This window comes from Rutilus rutilus, assembly GCF_951802725.1.
Source record: "Rutilus rutilus genome assembly, chromosome: 7".
NCBI classification, from domain to species: domain Eukaryota; kingdom Metazoa; phylum Chordata; class Actinopteri; order Cypriniformes; family Leuciscidae; genus Rutilus; species Rutilus rutilus.
The window spans coordinates 4,838,765-4,866,685 of record NC_140221.1 but is presented as its reverse complement, the minus strand read 5'-3'; the positions used below and the strand labels follow the sequence as shown (position 1 = coordinate 4,866,685).

Genomic DNA, 27,921 nt, shown 5'->3' with positions numbered 1-27,921 from the left:
TCCTGGATTCATCTCATTATATGACTCTTCACAGAAACTATTTATTCCTTAATGAGTAAAACTTTAACACCAAAACTACTGAATGCACCTTTAATGCACAAATAAATGCAGAGTTTGCATTTGTACTCTGCATCAAATAGTAATCAACATTTGAAGTGGATCAAAACCTTTCATCAAAGTTATACATGAATTTTGAACAATACTGTTCTTGTCTTAGGACAACTTTGATTAACTTTTTTGATCCACTTCAAATGTTGACATATACATATATATATAGAGAGGGAGAGAGATGGTCTCAGAGATAGTCCTCTTATAATACATTCATTTGTGATCAATTATTTAAATTTATCATGACCAATCAACATATATGAGTATTAAATATGCTAAGATCATATATGGTATTATATCAGCAAACTTGTATACAACCTATTTCACAAAAGAAAAAAAGCTGCAGTCTTTGTTGAATGCCATTCTTTATTGCAGTATCAACATCAGTAAACTGGCTTTCTCAATATCGCACACACAGGTTCAACACTGCATGAGAGGTGAGCACTTTCCATGAAAAGGGCACAAAAACAGGCGTAAAGTTTCCTTTTCAGCAAAGATTTATCAGACGAAGCGCTAAACCTTCAGAAAAACCTCAAGATGTCAAACTGTATACATTATTTAAACTATAGAATAATTATAATTCTTTTTTAAATCACAATTTCAAGGGTGCTGTCGAGATATTCAGTGGGATTAAAGGTACTCGAGTGGTGATTTCATGGCAGTTAACAATTTATATAAAATATAATTTCCCACTCCAACATGACTTCTGCCCTTACTGCTATACAAAAATTAACAGGATCCCAATTTGCACCCTATTCGTGGAAAATTCTGATTAGTGTTCACAAACCTTTGCCCATGATTTTTTTTTTTTTACAGTATAAAATTAATATAATGTTCACAGTTACAACACCCAAATCTTTTAAATGTGCACGTGCCACACAATGTAAAGTAAAAAACTGAGTTAAGATGATTTTAAGTGATACCAGGTTTTCTGAAATAATAATAATAATAATAATAATAAATCTTTATTTTCTGAAATAAAAATCAAATGATGACAAAAACGTAGTAGAAAACAAGTAAAATGTAACTTAATTTGATCTTCATGCACTGTTTTAGCCTAGGGCTTGATTTCCTAGAGTGCTTGATTTCCATTTGTCAAGTTTCAGCAGAACACTAGATAATGACCATGTCGAATATACAGATTCTTGGAGTTCATGATCGTCCACATAAAATCCCCCACACTCATCAATCAGCTGGTTTGATAAGATGGCCAATATTGTATTGAAATTCAGCGTGTCAAGATCAGTTTCAAGTCATACTCGGCTTCTGGAAAGTTTCTGTAATGTATGAATCATTCTAAGGTTTTTATATATATATAAACCCCGACAGGACAGCCCATCATACGATATTATGCTAAGTAATCACAAGTCTTTTTTTCCTCTGATCATAAAGTCAGTAAATTAAACACCCAGTTTTATGAGTGAACAGCCGTTCTGTCTTAAACATTGGCCTAAATGTAAAATAATAAACCCATCTACAGCTACATTTCACTGAAATGAAACTGATTAAACATTATCCCTGGACCCAAACACCTACTAATAATCTACAAGTTTCCACCGGACTGATATTAGAGGAATGTTCAGCTGAAATCAACATCACAGAACATGCTCTGCCCATATACATCAATATCAATATTTGAGCCTATACTGTACATAATAACATCTCTCTTCCGACCAGTCAGGTACAGCTCTCTAGTTTTCCATTACTCTTGTTTTGCCATATTCTGTGATGACCTAATTGAATACAAGCCATACAGAATGCATTATGTGAAACTAGAAGTAATGAATATTAACTTTGTTTTTTTAATTTCAATCATGAATGGTATACCTGATTGATCTATTTAAATTCTACTTGACTATTGTAATACTTTAAACGTAGTGTTTGATCAGTATTCTGGCCATTTGATCTTACAGGTCAGATCGGTAAGTGCACCCTTGGTGTGGAGAAACAACACCTGGTGTTAGCTCTGGCAGGCACTGGTGAATGCTGTGTTTCAATGCAAGCTGTCTCTCGAGTGTCCAGACTCACGGCTCAGTGAGCACGCTCAGGCTGGCCGACGTCCACGGTGACGTTGATGAAGAGTGGGGCTCGCTCGATAGACAGGACCTTGTAAGAACAGGAATTCAAACCATCCTTCTTCCACATCTGGGGAGTACGGCGTAACAGCTGCATCCTGTGATGGGCGAAGCGAAAGCAAAGCGTTAAATGCCACACTGAATCTGCATCTCTTCAGTAGCTGTTTACATCCAAAGTTGCAAACTTGTGTGAAAAATTGGAATATGGCATCAAATATTTGCGATTCCATGTGTTCAAGAGAAGAAAAAGTGTCACTTCCTGTGAAATTGGCACAAAATATCTGTAATAAAAATGGAAGTTGCTGCAATAGAGCACTGTGGCTCTTTCCTCCTCCATCATAAATGACTCAGAGCGCGCAGACGAAACGCAATAAACGCTGTCATGTTGTCTTGCGTTCGGATGCCTGGTGTTTGAGAACGCAATCATGAGAGGCCGTTCTGGGAGGGAATTAAATCAAATTATTCTGCTGACAGACTTTGGCTCAGGCATTTCAGAATGACCAAACCAACATTTGAGATGCTCTGCGGTTTAATCCAGTTATCCAATCAATCACATCCTCTGTTGAGGTAAAGTCACATGAGTTTTCTGTTGCGCATTGAGTTTATTCGGTAAATGTTTCCATCATAGTTTATGCGCATGTCTTCTTATCAGATAAAAGCCCAATGTCCTATAGTTATGATAAGCAAATACATTGATATCAGGGTTTGAAATACACCCACTATCCCACCAAATGTGGGTGAAACCCAACGGTGGCAGGTAAATATCAACTCACAAGCCAATTTGGTGGGCTAAGATTGATAAACTCACTTGCGATATCATGGCTACCCGCTTGCCTCCAACATTTGCTAAACAAAGCATAACAGTACACTTGCACGGAGACAAGAGGCCGATTTTCAACCTGTTCTTGATACCTAGGCATCTGAGAACAGGGTATCCGCGGGTTTTTAAAATCTAATTTAAGGCTTTTAGGGTGTGTTCACACTTTCGGGCTGGTTCGTTTGGTCTAGACCAAAAAAACGCACTCCTGGTCCGCTTAGCGTTCACATTGGCATTTTAACACCGAACCTAAAAGCATAGGGATATGTTCACAACCTGATTGGTCGGCTTTTATGACATATTGCCTATTTTGACACGGAATTTACCGAACATCCAAACAATGCTGTGTTGTGGGATAAATGCGCTCGTATGTGCGTAGCTACATATGATATTATTTTGACCAGCTGAGAACTCGTGTTTTGGCTAGTAGAACTTCTGGATGACTGGTATCTTAAATTCAGTCGCCACATCTGCTGATGAGTGAAAAAGTTAACTTAGCAACACACAACTCAGTGCTCAAACAGGTGTCACAGATTTCCTTTAGGCGGTTTTCACATTTTTAGCATTTAAAAATATTTTTTTTCGTGGACAGGAAATATAATTGAACTGCTGTAATAGCTTATAACTTGTACAGTACATATTTTATCTAAACCATAATGTTTTAGTATGATGATTATGTAAGACAATCTCATTTCCTTGTTGTAATGTAACAAATGAAAGCTCTCAAAAAGGTTCCTTACTTTAGCTGTGGTCTCTTGTGAGACCAGAGTAACACTAATATTGCAACATTTATTTCTCATTCACACTTGGCCTGACCTGTCTTTATTGACTTGATTGCCGCTGTCTCTCTTGTGAAAGACCATGGTGTAGCGCGCCACTTCACGAGACGGCCGCAGTATCTTCATTTTCTGAAGTTCCACCCTGAAAAACATGGTTCTATTAAAATCATCAACAATGAGAAGTATACAGCAATGTTCAGAGATCGTATCACCGGCAATGAACTTTTCCCTTTACTCAACTCTCAAGTACAAATTGGCTTTGCATTTTTCATGTCTTTTTTAGGGGGTTTTGATTTTGATGATTAAAAAACATATTTTTTCTGCACGCTCTTTGGCCAAACGAGAGATGAGAAATGAGAGAACACACTTCAAAACTGCTACATGCATCTATATTTTAGATTCTTTTCAAAATGTTAACCTGATGTCAACCTGAACTGAAAAGCAACATTTTGTCTACATTGGAAGAAAATAAATAGTAGTCAGTGGGTTTTAATCAGCGTGTAGTACTTGTGCACATCCTAAACGGTGTCCTTCTAAGTTCATCTTACCTTATCCTCAGGTCATCGTCCTCTCCACCCCAGCCCCAGTAGGTGTTTGGGAAGCCATTCACCATGTGGAACTGCTCCGTCGTCATGGCCGAAACCCCCCCAAAGTAACCTTTGTATCGGAGTCTGGGAAGTCAGTGGCAAAAAGTGATGAATGTCTTTTAAATTTTAAACAAGAACTATAGCATGTTATTTCACAAAATAACTCAGTGATAAAGAAATGATTTGGGGTACATTATATTTGATGTAGCTGAATACTAATGGAGAACAGAGAATATCAAGCGTTTAACAACCATATTTAGAAAAACAGGGGAAAGCATCTCTGAGATGCTTAATACAATACAACCTACCTCAATCTCCTATAAAACTGAGTGAGCTGGAGAAATAAATGAATGAGAAATAAATGACCTGAGGCCGGTTGGATAAACTGCTAAGACTAGTCTTACAAGTTAGTCAACATTTTTTTTCTTTAAGACTGTTCATAACTTTTTTTTGTTAATTGATTGCTAGGTTAAAAACAAATGCCAATCCCTCCAAGATTTAGTGATTTTTGACATCGCAGAATTTAATGCAAAAATCAAGGAAGCGACGCAATTTTTCCGCAAAGAATGTTAACCTAAGTGGAGGACAAGCAATATTAGCTTATCAAAATTCATAATTCTGAACCCAAACAAATGAATGTGTTCAACTGTCCTGCCTCTGATTTACAGAACATTTTATCTATTAAAGCAAGCAGATTTAAGTGCCTTAAAGGAAAGAAAAATTCCATCATTTTGGGTTTCAAAAATCCGTAAAAATCACAATGAAATCACTGAAATCCAGGTGGCAACACACGCCAAAGACTTTTGCACAGACCTTTAGACAAAATCTGTATAATGTGTACAGAACTAAACTGAACAAATACTGTTGATGCAAAGATGTCACACTTTCGGACACTGACGGCTCATCACAAAAACAGATGTATGTGTCTTGACCCATTCAGAAATGTTGACACTGGTCTGTCTCTCCGTGTAGTTTTTTTCCCACCAGCCCTGTGGTCCGTAATCTATATCTATAAAAATGTTGTTAAACTAGTATTGTTACAACTTGTCACTTCTGTTGCTTTAACTGATTACAGTGTTGTATTTCTAACCCAAATGTTGTAGGGTCAAAGCCCAGAATGGTCTGTAATGTGTTTGTTAAATGAAGACAATAATACTCACTTGTAGCCAGTGGAATTCCTCCCCACTACTAAGTGCTTAGGCTGTTCCCCACACATGTATAAGTTATGATCATTCTCAGGAACCAGATCAACATCGTGGAAGATGAAACAGTCCCAGCTCAGGTCTTTCAGGGCCTCGAGGTAGCCAACATTTAATAACTTTGCCCTGTTAAATGTAGCATCTCCAGCCTATAGGACAAACAGACACATTTACACACACACACACACACAGTTTTTAGACGTGGGGCAAATCTTGTGTTGTGACTTCCTTTATATTCCTCTGTTAAAGAGAATCACGCTCAGACTTGGTTTTCTCACACTCACACTAAAGTATAATAAAGGCTTAACACAAGGAACTTTTTAACATTTGGAAAATTACCAAAATGTTTTGTTTGGAATGTGGAATGACAGGAGATGAACTGCTTGCTCCATTTTTAGTGAAATGACAGAAGGAAGAATATATGCGTAAAAACTATTATCACATATACACAAACTAATGCAAAATGGGTTTGTCCGCAGTGCATCATATGAGAAAATGGATATTTTAGGTGAGTGTTTGATTATTACCTCCAGTGTTTAATATTACAAAAAGGTGATGCAGTGTTTTGTCACACTGGCAAGTAATCTTGTTTTGAACAACTGAACTACTTATCATTACTGAAAAATGTAGTTCAACTAGTGGTGTTACTACTTTTAGGGCCTCAATACTTTAGTATGCAAGTATATACTTCAGCATTTTAGAGAGACAGAACTGTAAAATGGGTTTGATCAGATGGCCTTAAAAAGGGTTACATGACAGTGATCAATTTAAATACATTACTGATGCAAAATAGTATAATACTGACAATGATTATAATAATATATTACTGTTATATAGTTTTAAAAAACACCAGTGAGAATGGAAAGCGGACAAAGTAAGACAAATGTTTCAACATTAGTAAATACTGTGTTACAGTACGGAAATTATTATTTATGTGATTCTACCCCCGTGAAATGTTTACCAAGGACGATAACTTTAAAGGGTAACTAAACCAACTTTTTTTAGTGAATGATCTGTAAGAATGGGGCTTTATTAGTGCTGTTCATTGAATCAAGTAATTTTTTTGACATTTGTGTTTAAAGTATTTTAATTTTACTAAATATGGTGTAAAAACGTCTGAGTGCTGCCCTCTTCAGGTTGAACAGTGGCTACTGCAGTTGAATTTTCCTATTGGAAGTTGTGGTACACTCTGATGTCAGAGGGTACCAGATAACCACGCCCTTGCCTGCAGAGAGATACGTCTCAGATGCACGCCCCCTCTCCACTGGGCTCTGCCTACTTTTCCAGCATTTTTCAAATATTGCCAGTGGGTGGAGTCAGGCTCTGACCAGGGGTTTAGTTACTCTTTAACAATATAGTTCTAAAAATCGTTCTAAAATATAAAAGGAATAGCAGAGTCCAAACCACAACTATAACGATAACAGCACAGACGAAACAATATAGTTGGAATCACTTTCAGAACAATTGTTTTCCAGCTGGTGAACGATAAAAACAATGATGAAATCATGCTTTAAAGAGCTCAAGTATTTAAGTAGTTATATAAGTAGTTACAGTTGTTGTTCTTGGAGTGAATGGGCCTTTAAAGAGTTGTTATTTTTAAGCAAGAATAGAATTATTGTTGTAAGAGCTTAACAGAATTACTGACAGAGCTTTTGGCAAAAAAAAAAAGAAGAATGACATGAGGATGTGTGTCTTTCAAAAGACCTTGAGCTTCAGCGTCTAGCATTTTTACTTCACCTAACCTTACATTTCCTCAATGAAAATTGTACAATGCAATATATTTGTTTTTACCAGCATCAGCTGGTGGTACGTTTCTCTGCTGTTGTTAAAGGGATACTCCGCTTTAAAATGAAAATTCTGTCATCATATACTCACCCTCATGTTGTTTCAATCCTTTATGAATTTCTTTCTTCTGCTGAACAGAAAGGAAGATATTTAGAAGAATATCAGTAACCAGACAGTTTCTGGTCTCATTGACTTCCATAGTATATTTTTTTCCTACTATGGAAGTCAATGAGACCAGAAACTGTCTGGTTACTGATATTCTTCTAAATATCTTCCTTTCTGTTCAGCAGAAGAAATTCATACAGGTTTGAAACACCATGAGGGTGAGTATATGATGACAGAATTTTCATTTTAAAGCGGAGTATCCCTTTAAAAGTGTCATATCAAGATGTGGAAAGTTGATTTTAATACGAAAACATTTCAGAACTCAAAACTCCCTCTTCAGTCCAAAAGACCATATGTTGACATTAAGCTGCAAAAACAGACGGTTATAAAATGTGTGACTATCAGACTTAACACATTATCACATAACTGCCCACATTTACAAGTCAAAAATGGTAATTCAATAGCTAGAAACTTGGCTTCCTCAGTCCCAGTGTAATAATGCGGAGAAGACAACAATACCATCATTCCAGTTTTTGTATAACTAAAGAACACAAAGAGTATCATCCAAATGGACTTTTATTCTTAAACAGTTAGTGTGTTTGGTGAATGTGTGTAACAAACGACTTTGCAAACAGACTTATTTAAGGATGGGCCAGTGCAAACTATAATGGACCACAGCAAAGCCATTAGTAAACACTGTTACACATTTCACATATGAAGAGGGCGTTTATGGTAACCCTATTTAAAGCAAATAAATGGTTCCGTTTAAAGTCAGAGAGAAGGTAGGAAATGGTCATAAAAAACTAAATTATGTTTTTTGGTCCAAGAAACCTTTACTAGCACCTGAACCCATTAAAAATGGCACCAAGAAAGTCATTCTGGAAGCTTCATTGGCAATATGACTACAAAAACTCTCAACTTCCGCCAGAGCTAATGGGAGTTTCGCCTACCTGGTGAATGACATAGATGGCGTAGTGAAGCTGCTGTCTCTGTAAGAAAGGGTGAAGGTGGTAGAGGAGGTAGAGCAGGTGCTTCTCCCGGTTTCGGTGAGGGATGAGGATGGCCACGCTCTGTCTGGCCGTACAGTCAGAGGGGTTATATTGACCCTCCACGACCTCCCCGTTTTCACTCTCTACCTGCTCCATCGTCAGCGAGGGCTCAAATGACAGCTTTAAAGAACCTCCTGTGGAGCAGAAAATAAATAAACCGCAAGTAAGTGAAAGGCCCACAACCCAGGTGCAGTCTTTAAATACAGCACCAGCTGGGGCCCACATTAATTACAGGGCCCCATCTTTGGAAACAAGCCCAAATTAGCAAGCAGCTGCGGAACGAAAAAGAAAACAACTAAAAAAAAACAGTAATGTGTAAACATTGACATTCACATAGAGGTGGTTGTGAGATTCTCACACATTTCTCTCAGAGTTGCAGTTTCATGGTTTCTCATCTTTACTCAGTATTATCAGCTCATTTTGCACAGACCTAAGATTTCCAAATGTTTAGAAGATATGTTAAAAAATATATATATATCCACATGTAACTCCACTTCGGTATAATTTATTTTTTCCATGAAACACAAAATGAGATGCAATGGACTGCAACAAACGCGCTTCTACTTCGTTACTGTACGTCCGCAAGTAAAAAATTTCAAGCATCTTTACTTTATCAGAGATTTTCATTTTGGGAAACTTTTACTTTTACTTTACCACAGTCCAAAGAGTAATATCATACTTCATAAAAACACTTTCTTATTATATAAAACTGAAGAAAGTGACACCATTGAAATTGACACTTTTCAATGAAACTGTTGAATCGGTTCGCGAATCGCACTGAATGATTCATTGGTGAATTGGACTGGTCCGACTGCAGCTGTTCTCGCTCCAGTCAAAGAGAGTAAACAATTCGCCAAATTGTTCATCCCATAATCCTCAGAGCTGGAGTGTGTGCGCGACAGATGGTGTGAAAAATAACTTACTAAAGCCAAATCACTGTAAATGGAAATCATATTTAGGTCTTGACTATCAGTTCTTTGTAAACTAAATCTGCTGCAAAATGATGAGCTGTTTAAGCCCGCTGTATAAAACGCTTGAATGTGGACATTGCATCCACTGAACTGTGATGGGCAACATCGCCAATATGACGAGAAAAAAACAGGTCCTTTATAGGGTCACGTCTTGTGACATCACGTCCTGTTTTTGGTTCGTTTAGATGTCGTTGGTCAATGTTGTGTTCTTTTTAAAGGGTGTGTTCACACTTGGCATGTTTGGTTGGATTAAAACGAACCCTGGAGCGATTGCTCGGTTGGTGCGGTTCATCTGAATAAGTGTGAACGCTGCCATCTGAACCCTGGTGCCCCAAATAAGTGGACCGAGACACTGAAAAGATGAGTCTTGCTCCACTTCCAAACGAACTCTGGTGCGGTTCGAATGAAAAATGAACACAACACGGACCAAAGACATGTAAGCGAACCAAAAATAGGACATGATGTCTCAAGATGCGACCCTATAAAAGGACAGAATGCTCAAGCATGCCTGTTTTTTCTCATCATAATGGCGATGTTGCTCATCGCAGATCTGTGTGTGTGTGTGTGTGACGGAGGGATTCCTGCCGCTGTTTTGACTCCTTTACACATTTTATGATCTCTTCACGAGTTCTCAGCTGCTCAAAACACCATCATAGTTTCGGCTATGCACACACAACGAGCGCATTTACCCCAGAGCACAGCATTGTTTGGATTTTTGGTCCGGACCAAACTAACCAAGCGAACAGAACTACAAGTGTGAACACACCCTCAGTCAAGATTAACCCACAAAAACGTATTAAAGATAAAATGAGAGCACACTCACGGAGTAAGGGCGAATGCTCTGGACAGCTCTGTTTGGAAGACTGCTCCTCTAAACGCTCCTCTGCAGGCTCCTCCACACGGTCCTCTACAGGCTCCTCCGCACGCTCCACCACACGCTCCTCTACGCTCTGCATCATCTCTGACTCCAGCTCCAGCTGACGAAAGCCCCCGACAATCTTAACGTCGCCAGGTTGATTTGATCCGTCCTGGGCAGTTTTAACTGCGTCATCATTTGAGAATGCTGCTATCCATGCTACAACGCAAAGGCACAACAGTACAAGAAACAGAATCTTCCCCTTCCTCATGATCTTGGACATGGAGGGAAAGATTCCCATGACTGAAGTTTAGTTTGGGGTGAAATCCAGAGAACGGCAAACAAGAGACATCTGAGCATCTGCTCGAAGTTCAACAATCACTCTTAAAGTTGACAAGAGTTCCTCCAAAAGTCTCTTTCATCTGTTTTTTTGTTCATTTTTTCATCTGAGGAGGACAGGTTTCAACTGTTGTGACAGGTCTGTAAAAAAAACAATTGTATTAGAATGGTTGATATGACTTTTTCTTGACCATGTATTAACCAATGCCCGGTTTACACCTGGTATTAACACGCGTTTTGGTCGATCGGATCACAAGTAGCCGAGGGAGACACATTCCCGTTTACACCTGGTGTTTTAATCCGTCTCTTTTGTCCACTTTCAACCACTTCTGTCCTGATTTCTTCGAGGTGAGGGTCTATGGGCGGTAAATCTATGTTTTGTTTTGTTTTTCAGATCTTTCGATCTAATGGACAAAATAAGCTCACGCAATTTACATATGAACACGACCAGAGAAAACAGAAAAACATACGGAGAGCATCAGTTTTCGTTTCGGCTCTGACAGCCACAAGATCACGCCGAACACCGTGAGTGTGTGTTAGAAATCAGGAATGCTGAGAGAACACTGTGATTGGTACGTTTTTCGTCTTTAAACCAAACTTGGGTCTCCAGTTGAGAAAGTCAGTAGGTGGACAGTAGACGGTCTTCTGTGGCTGTTTGAACACATTGGACCACATGACCAATGTGGTTTACACTATGAAAGCAATCCGGTCGAATGCGTTTTCGACTACATCTGGAAGCTGTCGAAAGTGGACAAGCTCAAAACGTCAACATCGTCAACTTGTGATCCGATTGACGAAAATGCATCTTAATGCCATGTGTAAACAGGGCCTGAGAGAATACATGAATTACTGATACTTTTATAAATGCATGTCATCACACAGCAGTAATATTAAAGTGAGCCGCAAAAAAGCCAAACAGTTGTTCAAAACAGTGAGAATGAACAAAATGTAATCTTAGCACATAGACTAGTCATAGCACTGTGAAGAATATTACAAATGTAGTGAGCAAACTGTAAAATAAATCAAACTATCTTTAGATTTTATCATACTTACTTTGTCTAGATTACAGCTCTGCACAATACTTCTATTCACTCAACCAACTTCAGGCGCACCTGGGATGCTTGGTAACAAGAATACAGGCCATATGTTAGAATATTAAAAATGCATTTACACACAAAATCAAATTAACTCACTGGCAAGTGTTACCGGTTAGTCTGTCTCAGGTTTATCCACCCTGAATAATACTGTTCGGTTTCCTTATCACACAGCTTCTGTCACCTCCACCCTCCTCTCTCTATACTTCTCATGTTTCGTGTTGACATACTTCAGTGGTTTAGGTCTGCTGTGTGCATTTCGTCATCTGTTTCTCCTGTAACAGGACCTTGTCTTGTCCTTGCCACGTCAAACAATTCATAAAGTGTATTGTGTATGAATGTATTGTCCTCTATTCTAAATATGTTCAATCTGTTTGTTTTACATTTTGACTTAGTCGAAAGAAATAACATTGAATATCATTGCTGGGTGGGGGTCTAACTGCACTATAAGATTATCAATGTGGTATTACTGGGATAACTATATATTATGCCTTATCGACTTAAATAATTTGACGTCGGTTCATCATTCCTTAAAATTAGCAAGTGACAGTTGACATTAGAAACATCTGTAACGTTATATTTCAAGTGAACAGAAATTTGGGAAAAGGGATTTATGGCTAACCGAAATGGAGTTACTTTTTATTTATTTGACATATATTCGCTTCTGAAACACGTTCACAAAGACGACCGTATTTTTTTTTTTTATTAGTAATGTTACAGCTTGTTATGGGACAACGTTATTTGACAGCGTGATTTGGGATGGTCGCACATTCGACAAAACAAAATAGCGATTCGCATGCTAGTTTGCTATCTAGGTTAGCACAACTATTTTTAGACTAGGGCACAAACATATAGGAAAAGTAGAAACTACATAAAGGTTTAAAATACTTACGAAGCAGCAGCACCCTCAGCTCAAGACCATCTGTACTGAAGTATTTCCGCAAATACAGCCTCTGAAGGGACGTCATTGGCTGGAGTCACACTGACACACATAGAGAGGCTGTTTAACATCGCAACACCTGCTGGAAGATGCCGAAACTACAACCAAACACTTCAGGGACTGTCTGTCTATATATAATATCATTATATTCTGCAGGCAAACAGCTATAGCTAGAGGAAGAGAAACACATGGCTTATTGTTGCAAGCAACATATAGGGTAGGATGTTTGCTTTCCCATCTTTAATTTCCCTCTTGACCATAGAAGTCGATAAATATCATTTCATTAAACGTGACTTTTCACCGGAACCTCAGCATTTGTGAGATTCATTCCATCTGAAGCGATTTTAAATTAAATGGGAAAAATCCAGTTGATACAAGGAGGCTACATAGGCTAGACTTATATTAATTAATATTAATTTTATATAATTTTTCTGTTACTGTTTAATCTTGTTATGTGCTGTGTTTGTCTTCTCAAGTTAAAGTCACCATGAAATCAAAATTATTTCATTTGACAGTTATTATTTTTTATGGAATATTGCAGTATTTATTATAAATTATTTATCCATGCACATTGTTATTTAAAAAAAACAATGTATGTGCCCTCCTAATCATTAATCAAAATTCCGTCCCCTCCCTCTTTTCTTCTGCTTGAGGGCGAGGCAACCTGTCACTCACATGAGATCAATAGCAAACCACAATCATACAAACATCCACTTAATTCCCCGTGGGCAAAATCAAGTCCCGCCCTACATTTTTCTTGTTTGAGAAGCTGTTTTTTTTTTTTTTTTTTACAGTCTATGGTTTCACTCGGATAGCCTACATGAAAATTGGGGAGAAAATACTATTGCAACTTCTGTTTCATGCCGGCTTTAATAACAAGTAGCCTATGTAGATAATGGGTGGTCTCAAGGTTTTTCTATTCACGGGATGATGTTGTTGAGTAGTAGGCTAATTTTACATTGCTTGTGCTTCGGTAAAAATGAATTTGAGAAAGTATCGAGAAAGTTATCTGCTCATTTAACCATCACTTCGTTTCCTCCAGGCTTGCAACAAAACTAGCCCAACGGCCAATCAAAAAGAGCCCAAAGACCACATCCCAAATACCAAAACTCAAAACTCAAAAAATGCAATTCCCATACCTAAAATACATATTTTACACTGTTATGCATATTGAAAACCACTATATCGTAGTGATTTTTAACAAAACTCAAAGGCTCCCTAACAGTGGCCCTCCTTCACAAAACAACATCTAGCACAGTTTTAATATTGATAGAATATATAACATTTCAATAAAAGCATATCAAATATAATTTATGCAATATGTCACAGTCAAACCTTTAACCCACGAAAAAGGAAAAGAAAAATCAACCCACGCACGGCAACCGTTTAAAAGTAGCCCAATTTCGTTGGAAAACCCCGGACCTGGGAACCCTGGTTTCCTCATTCCTCTGCCTCCTGGGCTCAAAGAAGAATTTGGTAACACATTATTGACATAGTTAAATTACTTACCATAGCCTAGTAGTAACAGTAAATTATGCATAAATACAAATAACTAAGTCTATACCAAACCCTAACCCCATAGTAACTACATGTAGTTAATTAATATTACTCAGCACTTATTTGTGTAATTATACGATAACATCACCTTAAAATAAAGCATAACCAAGATGCTACTAGTATTTGGATATCAATCAAGACCAACATTATGACGACAGTCCCTTAAGGCTGAATCATCTCTCAATATGTTACAATTTAATAACAATGAACTGTTACTAAATTGTACTGTATAAACTCTATTTGTTTGTTGTCATTTGGGATGTAAATGTACCTTGAAAAAAGGCACATGTTTTGTTAAAAATCTATTAAAATCAATAATTGAGCGAAAATATAGAAAAAGTCAGTGTTCAAAAATCTCTCCTTGCCTTAATGATTTAGTTTGAGCTGTCGAGTCTGATTTTATGGGAAATGTCATGTGGTTGCATCACGTCAGCAACCGGTGAGAAGTTCCAGCTATGCAGCGTGTGTGTTGTGCAGTGGGAGATGTGTTAGTTCAGCTTATAGCCATAACTAATAATGAGTAACATTATCAAAACAATCATTCAAAAAGGCAACTATCTGAGGTGTCAACAAGGAAACCTCATTCTGAGAAAAGCTTACAAGCAAAAAAGGAATGTGTAGAGACGATAAACCAACAGGTACGTTACCTGTCGAGCTTGAAAAAGGCCATCACTTGCCAGTTTTAAATGCTTTGAAGTCAAATTCTCTGAAAAGCATTTCTGAAAAGCAGTCAGATGTACATACTGTAGATATGAGCTGTATTACAGGATCTGTTACTTTCCCATTTTGCCTCTAAGCTCTTCTAAGAATAAGGTTTCCTTGTATTAAAAACCGGTGAAGCATGATGGCATGCCTTTTTGAATGATCCATTGTGGTTTAAGAACACACACTTGAGCTGATCAACTCCCAATTTACAATTCTCTCCCATCCCCATCTCGTCTCTCTCTCATGCTGAGATCACCTGAAATTCACCCAAAAATCTATATGGTTTAATTGGTCACTTCAGGTCTTACATTGCTATGAATAATTTATAAAACATCTGTATGCACAAACAAAGCTTCCTAAATGCATCCCTTTTTAAATAAATCCCTGTTCATCTTAAATTCAAGCACAATCAACTTCACCTACAGAATGGCAACAAATATCTCTTAATGGTTCAGAAGTCGTCATCAATGGGCAAGCAAATCCAGTGTGTGTGCAGCATGTGCATATGAGCACCAAAAATTGTTCATATGTTCTTCAGATAGCATACGCATAAGAACATTTTCATGTCAGTTTCTACCTTTATAAATCCAGATTTGTTTCTCACTTTTGACGTAGGATCAAATCTATGGAATTTAGTATCAAATCCGATCCTATGTGCATTGTATAAATGAGGCCCCTGGTTCATGCACATTTATATAACTTTAAACTATCTGTAAAAATAGTGCACTTCTAAATAGGATGAAACCTTCAGGACAAAGATTTCGATTAGCATATTAATGTACACAGGAGACATAGTACAACTATTATCAAGGGACTAGAAAATCACATTAGACATAAATCAGGTGTTTTTGTTTTATTTATCTGCTTCTGTGTTACATTTAAGACATATATCAGATGCCTTAAAAAGAGTGACGTAAAAAGTGCCAATGAAAGACTGTGGCTGTGGTCAACAAATGGCTTGCACGAAAATGAGTCTTTTGTGTCAGTGAGTTCTGGCAGGTCTAAGCAATGTTGACAGAGATTAGCCTGTGCCTGAAGACTGGGAGGTGTTCTGGCTGTTTTCACAGTTAGTGGAGGTTGACTCTAGAAAAGGACTTTGGAGAAAGGGACATTTGGAGACTGATACGACTGTTGATTACCATATTCTTTATCCAAAAGTTCTTGTTAATCACTTTACAGAGTTCTTTCTAGCTTCTTCAAAGCTAAAGGAGAGACTGACTGTTCCACTTCCAAAGCTCACCCTTGGTTTCTGACTGTGTCTGCGTGTAGAGGGGGACTCTGTTTCGTTCCCATTGGTCTTCATGCTGATCGATGAAGAGGGCGAGGAGGCAGAGGAGCCACCCACACTGCCTGATCGCTTTCTGGAGGCAGAGCTGTGTCGTAGTGTTGCCCTCGCTGCTGCTTTGAAAGAATGAGCTGCTGTGCTACAGCGAACCTCCTCAGTTGTGTTCCTGGATGGTTTTAAGAGAATGATGTACACCTTGTTGAAAAAGATACAGGCTAGCAAACTGAAGCTGGAAGCCAGAATGGCAATGACCTCAACCGCTGAGACGAACTTGCCGTACGTGCTGAAGTACGCAGGGATGAAGGAGATCCAAACGATGAAAAAAATGAGCATACTAAATGTGATGAACTTGGCCTCCGTGAAGTTTTCGGGAAGTTTCCGAGACTTGAACGCAAAGAAGAAACAGATGGCAGCCAGCAGGCATGTATAGCCAATGAGGAATCCCAACGCCATCATGGAGCCCTCATTACAGGTGATGAAGATGATTTCATCAATGTCATAGTTTTTGTAACTCCCTGGTGGAGCATTGTACAACCAAACCACGCAGATCATCACTTGGACAAATGTGAACAGGAACACTAGTAAGAACTGCAGGTTCAGTCCCCACCATTTACGGTGGAGACTGGTGGGGATTTTGGCTTCAAACACTAGTAGGACACGATTGGTTTTAACAAGAATGCAAGAGATGCATAACACAAAGCTGATTCCAAAGGCTGGTTGACGTACACGGCATGTCCAGTCCTGTGGTTCGCCTATGAATATAAGAGAGCTAGAGAAACAACAGATAAGCGAGAAAAGCAAAAGAAATGAGAGCTCTCGGTTGGATGCTTTCACAACTGGAGTATCACGGAATTGCACAAAAACACCCAACACAAAAGCTGTTAACAGAACCCCAAGCACCGCAAATAAGGTCAAAGCGATCCCAAAAGGTTCGGTCCAGGACAGAAACTCAATCTCCTTCAGGAAGCAAGAAGTGTGATTGCCGTTAGACCAGGAGTTGTTTGGGCATTTAGAGCAAACGCTGGCATCTGTGGAGAAAATAAAATACAAAAAGACTGTAAAAAAAATACAATATTCCGATAATTACGTTAACACTTTACAATAAGGTCTCAATTCTGAACATTAGTTAATGCTTCAGTTAACAATTAAGAATACAGCCTTTACATTTAATAATCTTTGTTAATGCTGGTTAATAAAATGCAGCTTGTTCATGTCAGTTCAAAGTGCATACAACTTTTGATATTAAAAATGTTAGTCAAATATTTGACTTAACTATAACTACGATTAATAAATGCTGTAGAACAGGGGTAGCCAACTCTGCCCCTGGAGAGCTACCATCCTGCAGACGTTGGTCCCAGCCCTGCTCCAACATGCCTGTCATTTTCAAGTAAATCTGAACACCTTGATTAGCTGGTTCAGGTGTGTTTGATTAGGGTTGGGACTGAACTCTGCAGGATGGTAACCCTCCAGTGCTAGAAACACTTATCGAGTGCACTCATTCAATCCCACAATGCACCGCAGTAATGAGTGAACAACCGATGTACGCTCAATGGCTAGAGAATACCCATAATGCACTGTGACGTGACAGTCACGCCAAATTAATTCCCACGTCTCGCCAGAAGATTTCGCCCGCAGCTGAATCATCCATCCATCCATTTTCCAAACCGCTGGTCCAATGTGGCTACAGCGTAATATCATACAGGAATAAATTCCTTTTTACTTGATTATTAAATTGCTTAATTAAGGTTTATACATGCAGAGTACAAGATAAATCTTTTCATCTTACTACTGGAGCAGCCAGTTTGCCAAGTTCAAATGATTATTAAACAGCATGCACAAACTATGCCAAAGTGGCAGCCCTTCCGGCACAAATCGAAGTACAACGCAATCTCATTGTATTCCACCGAATGAGCCATTGAGCATGTCCAGATGACTTATTGAATCAAAGATCCAATTCAAAATGAACGAACCCTCAGAAAACGTTGACAGAACCGACTTGTTTGCTTCTTTTTGAGTAGGTTATTTTTGATTTGTTAATTTCAAACTGGTTCTTTGGGTCAATAAACTTTCTGGACAAGCTCATTGGCTCATTTGGTGCTTACGTCATCAACCCTGAACTAAAGTTTGATTCAGTCCAATTCTGTGAACTGACTCGACCGGTTTCGACTTGGATCACGTGTGCCTTATTAACCAATTACATTAAAGGCCTTGACAGCATTGAACTGCAGTCAAATTTGTATGACAGGATACCATATTAATGAATAAGAAGCTGATGCTAAATCATATCCGTCACAAAATTCACTATTCCCTACATTAGTCCACTAATATAGTCCACTTGAAAGAATGAATGTAGACAGGAGAGTGAATTCGGACACTAGTGTCCGAATTCACTCTCCTGTCTGCATTCACTCTTTCAAGTGGACTATATTAGTGGACTAAAGTAGGGAATAGTGAATGAAGGTATATGGGGTGATTTCGAACACAGTCGAGAAGTTTAGCTCCAACTCACCTGCCAGAACATTTTTAGTAGTGATGTTCATTTCTGAATTAATTAATCATTCTTTAAGCCCGTAACCGGTCGAGTCAGTTCCCAGAATTGGACTGAATCAAACTTTAGTTCTGGGTTGATGACATAAGCACAGAATGAGCCAATGAGCTTGTCTAGACAGTTTATTGAACCAAAGAACCAGTTTGAAATTAACAAATCAAAAATAACCTACTCAAAAAGAAGTCGGTTCTAACGGTCAAAGTTTTCTGAGAGTTCGTTCATTTTGAATTGGATCTTTGATTCAGTAAGTCATCTGGACATGCTCATTGGCTCATTCGGTGGAATACAATGAGATTGCGTTGTACTTCGATATGTGCTTGAGTCATCAACCCAGAACTAAAGTTCAATTCCGTTCGGTTCAGTGAACTGACTCGACCAGTTACCAGCTTAAAAGAACAATTCATTTAAGAATCAAACATCACTAGTTTCTAGAGATCCTAAATCGGATGCTGTCTCGTTTAGAAGGCTGCGCTTTCTGGAGGCCTCGTTCGTCATTTAGGCTGCTTCATTTCACTAAATTTTTTCTGAAATGAGACAAGCTTGATGACGTATGTGGCTGACTAATGTGACCTCTGGAAGGCACAACCTTCAAGATGAGACACAGTTAAAAACTCTCATATATGGAAAGATATCAACCTTTGTGGCTCTACCATTGGAGACAGCGTAACTGTCAACTTGGATCACGTGTGCCTTATTAACCAATTTAGGCAATTGGCCAAAATAAAGCCATTTCTTTCAAGGCAGCACTTTGAGACAGTAATCCACACCTTTGTCACCACTAGGTTGGATTACTGTAATGCTCTGTATGTGGGGATCAGTGGGTCCTCTATTGCTCGTCTCCAGTTGGTGCAAAACGCTGCTGCACGTCTTTTAACTGGAACACGTAAATACGAGCACATTTCCCCCATTTTATCCTCACTCCATTGGCTGCCTATATATCAAAGGATCCATTTTAAGATTATTTTATTTGCTTTTAAATGCCAAAATGGTCTTGCCCCTCCCTACATCCCTGAGCTGCTACACCCCTATAGACCCACCCGTTCTCTCAGGTCAGCCGATCAACTGCTCCTAAGTGTGCCAAAAACAAAGCGCAAGCAAAAAGGGGACCGCGCTTTTGCTGTAGCAGCTCCTAAATTGTGGAACGATTTACCTCTGCACATTAGACAGGCATCTTCATTGTCTGTTTTTAAGTCTCTTCTTAAAACCCACCTCTATTCTTTGGCCTTTGATAACTGAAATTTACAATTCATGTTTGGTTATTGATGGTATTGGTTCAATGTATGGTTTGTTATTGTTTTTATGGGTTGTGTGAGCTTTGTATTTAGGGCTTTTATGTATTAATTTATTGTTTTACTGTACAGCACTTTGTGTCCACTTTGGATTTTAAAGTGCTCTATAAATAAATTTTGATTGATTGATTGATTGAACCAATTACATTAAAGGCCTTGACAGCATTGAACTGCAGTCAAATTTGTATGACAGGATACCATATAAATGAATACGAAGCTGATGCTGAATCATACCTGTCACAAAATTCTCTTATAAAACAGCAAAAAATTGCAAATCAATAATAAATTTATGTTTTATGGAAAATATGTTGAACTAGATTAGCAGACAGGCTGTCAATTCATTAAGTGATGGGCTGTTTTCTCATAAAAACAGTTTATTCAGCATACTGAAGCCTCACCTCCATTGACATCAATTTAAAAAACCTCCTCCAGTGTCCTTTTTTTTTGGCTAACCCTCAAGGCTCTGTGATTTGGAGGGGCTCTGTCTGAAGACCTTGATTAGCTGGTTTAGGTGTTTAATTAATTAAGGGCTAGAAGTCCTTCAAGAGCAGGATTGAACACCCCTGCTTTAAGTCTTGACTCATGTTTGTATACTTTGATACGGTCTCTTTCCACCATTGCTGCTTCCACCAGCAAAAGAAAATGACTGTTCTAATAGATATTAAGTTGCTGAATTATTCATTTGCTAACCTTTATGATCACTGTACTCCCCATCTGAGCACTCTGTACACTCGAAGCAGCATGTGGGTTTGCCATCAATAATTCCTTTTCTGGTTCCAGGTTCACACTCGTCGCTACAGTTGGAAAATGGTACCTGGCAGAGAAAAGAGAAACACTGAATTGGCTCATGTAATAAAACAAGTCTCATTTGCTGCTGTAAATGCCTGGACAAGGATCCTTTGGGTTCGCCATTTGGTAAAGGGTTAGTTCACCCAAAAATTCACATAAACATTGATCAGCTAACATAAATGAAGCACATCAAACATGGTAAACGGAAGCTCAACCGTACTTGCTTGACATGTGAGAACAAACCTCATTGTTTCTTGAGGAAGCTCAAATGTGTTGGCGTGACACAAGAATGTAAAGCTTGAGCTTCCGTTTATTAAATTTGAGTGATCTACAACAGTCAACATTTGAAGTGGATCAAAACCTTTTATCAAAGTTATACATGAATTTTGAACAATTCCCGTTCTTGTCTTAGGACAACTTTGATGAACTTTTTTGATCCACTTCAAATGTTGACTACTGTATGTGCTCTGCTAGTTAAATCTGTTCATCATATAGAGCGATTGTTGAAGACTTTAAATTAAACTACTCGATACATATGGATTTCTTTAATTATCTCTTTATGAACATTGAGGCATCAGAGTTTCCTGTGAATAGACTTTCAGTGGACGGTCATATTTAATTTACATTAGCTCCATTTGTGTTTTTTTTAAGATGACCGGAAGTCTAATGGGTTTGAAACGACATAGTAGTGAGTGAGTAATTGATAACAAACAAGGCTGTGTTGTTCCAAAGTGCCGGACGAGCAGAAAATGACAATATAATGGAGACATGTTTGTAAACCGACGGAGACGACATCACGGAAAAAAGCTGTGCATACAAGCCTATGGTTTACAATTACATTCATTCATTTAGCAGATGCTTTTATCCAAAGCGACTTACAAATGAGAACAATAGAAGCAGTTAAAATAACAATATGTAAGTGCTATGACCCTTCCCAGTTGAATCTAACGCAGTGTACTTATTTTATTTTATAAATAGATATAGAATAGAATAGAGGAGAAAGTGTTAGTAATTAATGGATCAAGTGTTGCCGAAAAAGATGCGTCTTCAGTTGTTCAACAGTCAAGGTAAAGGTCCGAGAAAGAGATTTTGTGCCTCTTTGAGATGGCACCACAAGACGGCGTTCACTTGCAGAGCGCAAGTTTCTAGATGGCACGTAAGTCTGAAGTCACGAGTTTAGGTAAAAGGGAGCAGAGCCAGATCTGGTTCTGAAGACAGTAGACTAGCGAGGCGGCTACACATTGTCATGATGTAAAATTTAAATAAGACAACATCTCTATTGCAAACCCCTCCATGTTGCGGTTGTTGTTGTATTTGGCGTATTCCTACCAACTTCCTTCTTGCCATAGAAACCAATGCAGATATTCTGGAAAACGAAAGAGCTGCGTGGACACACAAATCGGATCTGAACAGTTGCGACACACAGTGTGGACATCAATAATTTTAGATAAATTCCAATCGGATACACAAATAATCGGATTTGGACTGACAGTGTGACCTAAGTGCCAAGAAATTCGGGAACTGTTGCTTACCTCAGTAAGATGGCCGTTCCACAGTATTTTTGTCTTGTCAATGGAAAGTTTGGCCCCGTTCTTGTTATGTATGCTGTAATAACCAACTTCCTTAAATACAACAGACCCATCCTCAGGTGATCGATGCCAGTTTATGATGGTATAATTTGCTGAGAGCTCACTGCCGTTGTCGAAACGCACCCGCTCCCCCATGCTGTTTATGAAGTTGAGGTGTCTCAGCTGTTTCAGAACCTTTTAGAATAAAGAAAAAAGAGAGGCATATGAATATCATTACATTTGTATGAAACTTTCCTAGAATTGAGAAGAGGGGAACCTATGTTGTATGGTAAGTAACTCGCCTGCCAAGCTTCAACTTTCCTAATGTCTGCACAAGAGCCATTAGCAAACAATCCTTTTCCAGGTGTGCAGGTGAGTATGTCCTGAAGTGCCTGTGCTATGGCATAAACAGCCACGTACACATTGTAAGAAATCCTTAGGTGCGTGTAGTCCAGGTACGGAGTCTCAACACTTGCAATGTCCTCTTCACCAGTGCACAGAGGTCTGAAACTTGTACTGCCATTTTCACTGTCCTCATTCCTTGGACTATCTTCTAGGTAACAGTTAAAAGTCTCCTCCCAAAATTCCCTCACAAATTCATTATGGCTGGACTTCTTTGGATGGACTTGCTGTAAGAACTCTTTAAAGCCGGGTATGTGCCCAGCCCTCAGTGCAAAGCCAATCGTTCCTCCCATGACATCTATGTACTCTGGCTTGGCAACCAGGCTAGAGCTGGCCCATGCCTCGCTCGCCAACCAGACCCGGTCTGTGACGTTTCGCCTCACCATCTCTTTAATAAGTGGCTCGACATCTGGTCCGCTAGCAAACACAGCAATGACCTTGGCGGTTGAGTTTTCGATGCGGTCTGCCAGACGGCGAATCTCAGCTTCATCAATGTATTGTGAAATTAAAACATTGAGATCGATGCAGATGTCCCTATGAAACATTTCATTCTCAAACTTTTCAATCCCCGGACGGCCATATTCATCATCAGAGGCGATAGCAATCACCCAGTTCCACTGGAAGTGGTCAATGATGGCAGCCATAGCAATAGCCTGATACTCATCTGTGGGGATAGTTCTCATGAAGGATTTGTACTGATTCTTGTTGCTCAAAAGGCGACTGGATGAAGCATAGCTGATCTGAAAGACAGTAGAGGAGAGGGACAGTTTAAAAAAAAAATATATATATATATTTTTTTTTTTTCAGTGTAATATTTTATGCAGCTTTTTCATAAAATGACAATTAATAGTGACCATATTTGTCAAGCTCCAAAAAGGACAAAAAAAAAAAAAAGTATGGATGTGTCATGCTATATTCCAAGTCCTCCAAAGCCATAGGTTGTTTTGTTTTTCATTTTTTACAAGCATTGAGGAAACGACTTAAATAAAAAATTTTACCCTTACCCTCTTCTTTAGCTTTCAATTGAAATATGGCACTTTCTGAAGCTTAATGTGAGGTTTGATATGACAGTGTCAAGAGACGGGTGAGCAACAATGAGGTTTGATGTCATTGATGTTCATTTAACACATAAGGTGCATCAGTTATCGTTATGGGTTATAATAATTTCAGTCTGTTCATCACACTCGGCTATTGGCTTCAGAATACTTATGCCTTCTATGGTGCACGAGTTGCATGGACTACTTTAACATCTCAGACATTCGCAGCCACTATACAGGTACTTTCTTCTCCCTTTGAGTTCCACATAAAAAACGGATATAGATTTGGAATTACATAATAGTGAGTAAATGACAGAATTTTTATTTTTAAGTGAACTACTCCTTTAAAGCAAGACACTACAGACAAAACCTTTGTTTTTTCATGAATTGTTCAATTTTGAGATTGAGCTTATTTTCTTCCATAACAAGTAGAAAGAAAAAAAGCATCCAAAGTACACATTTAAGTGCTTATTTTCTTACACTTTATCCATTTGCATTGTTAAATTTTCTCAAAATTAGCCAGAAATCTCCACTTTAGCAGCACTTACATACTCTTTCCATACAACTTTACTGTTTTACTCCTATCTATATTCTGAAAGTTTTTACTGAGGGGGTTCGGTCATATATCATTCACCTGATTTATAAAACAATTTATTCCTAAACACATTGTGAAAAAGGTTTTTTTTTTTTTTTTTCTGGCTGTTGACATTTTTTTCTGATTTATGAAATGATAAAAAAGAGATATCCAAAATGTGTCAATAAAATGAAAAAATAATTTTGAACCCGGCTTTATCCAATGTTCAGAAAAGTATGCAAATTAGTGTGTATTTAATGACGCATCATTGACACATAACATTCCATAGAACTTGTAATACAAAACAATTGTCCCTAATACAGCGATTAATCAACTAAGGAAGAACTAGTGATATCTATTAGTTAAACGTTTTACCCAATTCACCTGTGGTGTCTTGCCTTAAACAAGCATTTCTTTAAGGTAATCCAGTAATGCAACTGTTGTCTTTAAAATCTTCTTCCAAAATTAGCTGATTCATAATACATTTACCAAGCTCATTTCTTACTTTTAATTTCCCACAGAAACTACTCTAATTGATGTTAAAATGCAAAAGAACCTGAGGGATGTAGAAGAGGCCCACTAGGTCAGCCACTGCTGTAGACACTGCAGATCCAGACGCCCCAACCACTGCAATGGTTGATGGGATGTTCCCTGTGCAGTTACAGAACTCATCCAAGTTGAGTGAATCAATCTTATTCTGTGCAACAAAGCTTAGCGACGCCTCCAGAGCCTTCGAGACAGTGTTGCATGTGTCAAATATACGATAGCCAAGCGTGATGTTTGGGAGAAGAGTAGAGCTGTTGTTGATCTCCTCTATAGCAAAGATCATAGACTGCAGCCAGCGGAATCCACGAAAGTTATACCTGGAAAAAGAAAGTGTAGTTTGGGTCATATTTGTCATTTACAGTAGTCAAGTTAAACAATAAGGAATGGATCTAGAATTGACTAAACATGTTTAATTTGACACAAAAGAAAGACATAAAATATGTTCATTAGATTGTACTGATGTGTATACTTGGTATATTTAAGCTAACAAACACTAGCTAAGTAGCTAACTAAGTTAGTCTTACAGCCGTGTTTTCATTTACCTCATACTAAACATGGCTTTCTATGCTGATTATAGTTCTTAAAAGGATAGTTCACCCAAAAATTACAATTCTGTCATTAATTACTTACCCTCATGTTGTTCCAAACCGGTAAGACTTTTATTCATCTTAAGAACACAAATGAAGATCTTTTTGATGAAATCTGAGAGTTTTCTCTCTCTGATGAACAAATTTAATTTAGGATTTTATTCACACTTAAACATTGATCAGCGAACATAAACAGAAGCTCAACTGAACCTGCTTGACGCGCGAGACCTCTTGCTGAAGCTCAAACGTGATGCGTAACACGAGAATGAACATCATTGGTTCTCACACGTCAAGCAAAACATGCTTGAGCTTCCGTTTACCACAACTGATGTGTGAGTTGATGAATGTTTATATGTGAATAAAAGCCTAAATTAAATCTGTTCATCATATAAAGCGATCGAGTCTCTTTAGAAAATTTGGACTAAACCGCTCAATTCATATGGATTAGTTTAGGTAGAGGTCAATGGAGGGACAGAAAGCTCTCAGATTTCATCAAAAAGATCTTCATTTGTGTTCTGAAAATTAACGAAAGTCTTACTGGTTTGGAACGACATGAGGGTGAGTAATTAATGACAGAATTTTCATTTTTGAGTGAACTATCCCTTTAAGAGTGGCATTTGCTATGGCTGGAAATATTATTTTTTTCCCAAATACATAAAATGCAAAAATTGTGTGAAGGGTAAAAGTATTGTGTTAATTACTAAAGGTCAGTTAAAAGACCTTGAAAACCACTTTAAAAAAATAACCACATTTGAAAAGTTTAGCATGTTGTGTTTCTACCTGACACACTCAGTTGACTCTGGCCGTGCTGCAAGGTCCTGGTCTTTGGAGGCCACCCCAAAGTGTATCGGGAAAAGCCCCCCCAGCAGTATGTCCCCTGTCTTCTGGGCCCTCTGATATGGGCCATAGGTAGAAATTACACAGCTGAAGCCCAATAGAACCAGGTAATGCAAGTAATACTTCAGTTGAAACCTCATTGCTTCAGTTGGTTTCTAATACGGCCTTCATGGAGCAAGGTAGATGTTGGCAGGGCAGCAAGTCTTGGAATTTACTCTAGTTTCTTCAATTCCTTCTTCAACCAGAATTTTTTATTTTATTTAAATGCAATTCCTTTAGTTGATGGAATCAACAGATATGCAAAGTGTCAGATGCACCAACACATTCTTGAGTGGTGAAGGAGCTGGGGAGTCTACCCACATTGCTGATCATGTACGGGTTTATTCGCGGATCTGTTGATCCTTTCATTCCTTCCACCAGTAAATTCCTCTCCTGTTCATTGTGTGATGGATTGAGAAAACCACGGCCCATGAAAGGAATTTACAGTAGTTTGATTTTTGATTGGTTGAATGCTGAATATTCCTAAAGAAAACATAAAAGGGATACTTAGTTAATTGAACAAAACAGCAAAAACAATGTTTATACTGATACAACAGTTCTTGAATTTGATTGGCCAAGCAGCAACAGTGCCGTCCACTTTTTCAGCTGCCTTTGGTGCGATTCTCTGATTGGTGGAGAATCCTATTGCAGAATCATAGATAATTTGAATACAATAATTTTTTTTTTTTTTACCTCATCAAAAGCATATACCATCAATTAAAGGTGCTGTAAGTAGATTTTCTACCAAAACAAATCCTTTTTTTATTGCCTGTGTGTGAAGGGGTTGTAATCTCACATTAAAATTATCCACTTTGCGGGTTTTGCTATTACCTCTGAAAGCAAGTATTCTTATTTTTATGTGAAGGTCCCGGGTCGGATTTACCGCCAGTGACGTCACCTGCATGCGCGCTCCCGAGCCTCTCGCCTCGTCTAGCTTACTGACTTTGCACTCAACAGCGACGACACTGCTTATGACTTATGACATGGACTTATGACTTATGCAACTTATGACATGTCTGATAACACTAAGAAACGACCTGCGCCCAGCAAAACACAGACTCCAACACAAACTCCACATATTGATAAAAACAAAAAAATAAAAAAAATAATTCTGCTGAAGCTTGTAAGGCCAGACGTGATTCGGATGAACTTCGGGTAAAAAACACGGATCAACATCGGCAGGGCATTTGAATTATGGAGAAACCTTATCTACAAACCTAGAATCTACATTTCCTGAAGAAAATGTGAAGTGGTGCTTGCAGTGGCAAAATTCGGCACGGTTGATAGGGTTCCATACTTATCATGGTACGAGCATGGAGCATTAGTTCAACGTCAAGCTGATAAAAGTAGCCTATTATATTAACGTTGCAGTGGGAGTTTACCTGAGTTTCCAGCATGTTGTGGGATGCTTTGTGTGTTGCGTCCATATGTTGCGTCTCAGTCTGGCCGGTACC

General features: G+C 38.4%; 2 protein-coding genes across 2 annotated transcripts; both read right to left on the bottom strand.

Annotated features, from left to right (window-relative positions):
* Positions 1-456: 456 nt before the first annotated feature.
* Positions 457-12,750, bottom strand: b4galt4 (UDP-Gal:betaGlcNAc beta 1,4- galactosyltransferase, polypeptide 4). The gene is made up of 8 exons (XM_084414631.1): positions 12,657-12,750; positions 11,724-11,790; positions 10,299-10,811; positions 8,406-8,638; positions 5,527-5,714; positions 4,328-4,450; positions 3,817-3,921; positions 457-2,281 (listed from the first exon to the last, which is right to left on the bottom strand). The coding sequence occupies exons 3-8, from the start codon at positions 10,630-10,632 to the stop codon at positions 2,140-2,142; spliced, it is 1,125 nt and encodes a 374-aa protein (XP_084270757.1). The 5' UTR covers positions 10,633-10,811; positions 11,724-11,790; positions 12,657-12,750; the 3' UTR covers positions 457-2,139.
* Positions 12,751-16,134: 3,384 nt separating this feature from the next.
* casr (calcium-sensing receptor) lies at positions 16,135-26,568 on the bottom strand (the record flags this gene model as incomplete). Its single annotated transcript, XM_084415402.1, has 6 exons — positions 16,135-17,279; positions 20,779-20,902; positions 22,410-22,640; positions 22,748-23,587; positions 25,015-25,321; positions 26,372-26,568. The coding sequence occupies 6 exons, from the start codon at positions 26,566-26,568 to the stop codon at positions 16,135-16,137; spliced, it is 2,844 nt and encodes a 947-aa protein (XP_084271528.1).
* Positions 26,569-27,921: the final 1,353 nt, after the last annotated feature.

What these genes read in the sequence shown, in the direction of transcription:
- b4galt4 (XM_084414631.1), bottom strand. Translation starts at nt 10,632, where the DNA reads ATGGGAATCTTTCCCTCCATGTCCAAGATCATGAGGAAGGGGAAGATT. An exon ending in AGAGCATTCGCCCTTACTCC is followed by an intron (nt 8,639 to 10,298) that starts GTGAGTGTGCTC and finishes TCTGCTCCACAG; the next exon opens with GAGGTTCTTTAAAGCTGTCA. An exon ending in CCATCTATGTCATTCACCAG is followed by an intron (nt 5,715 to 8,405) that starts GTAGGCGAAACT and finishes TTTGTCCTATAG; the next exon opens with GCTGGAGATGCTACATTTAA.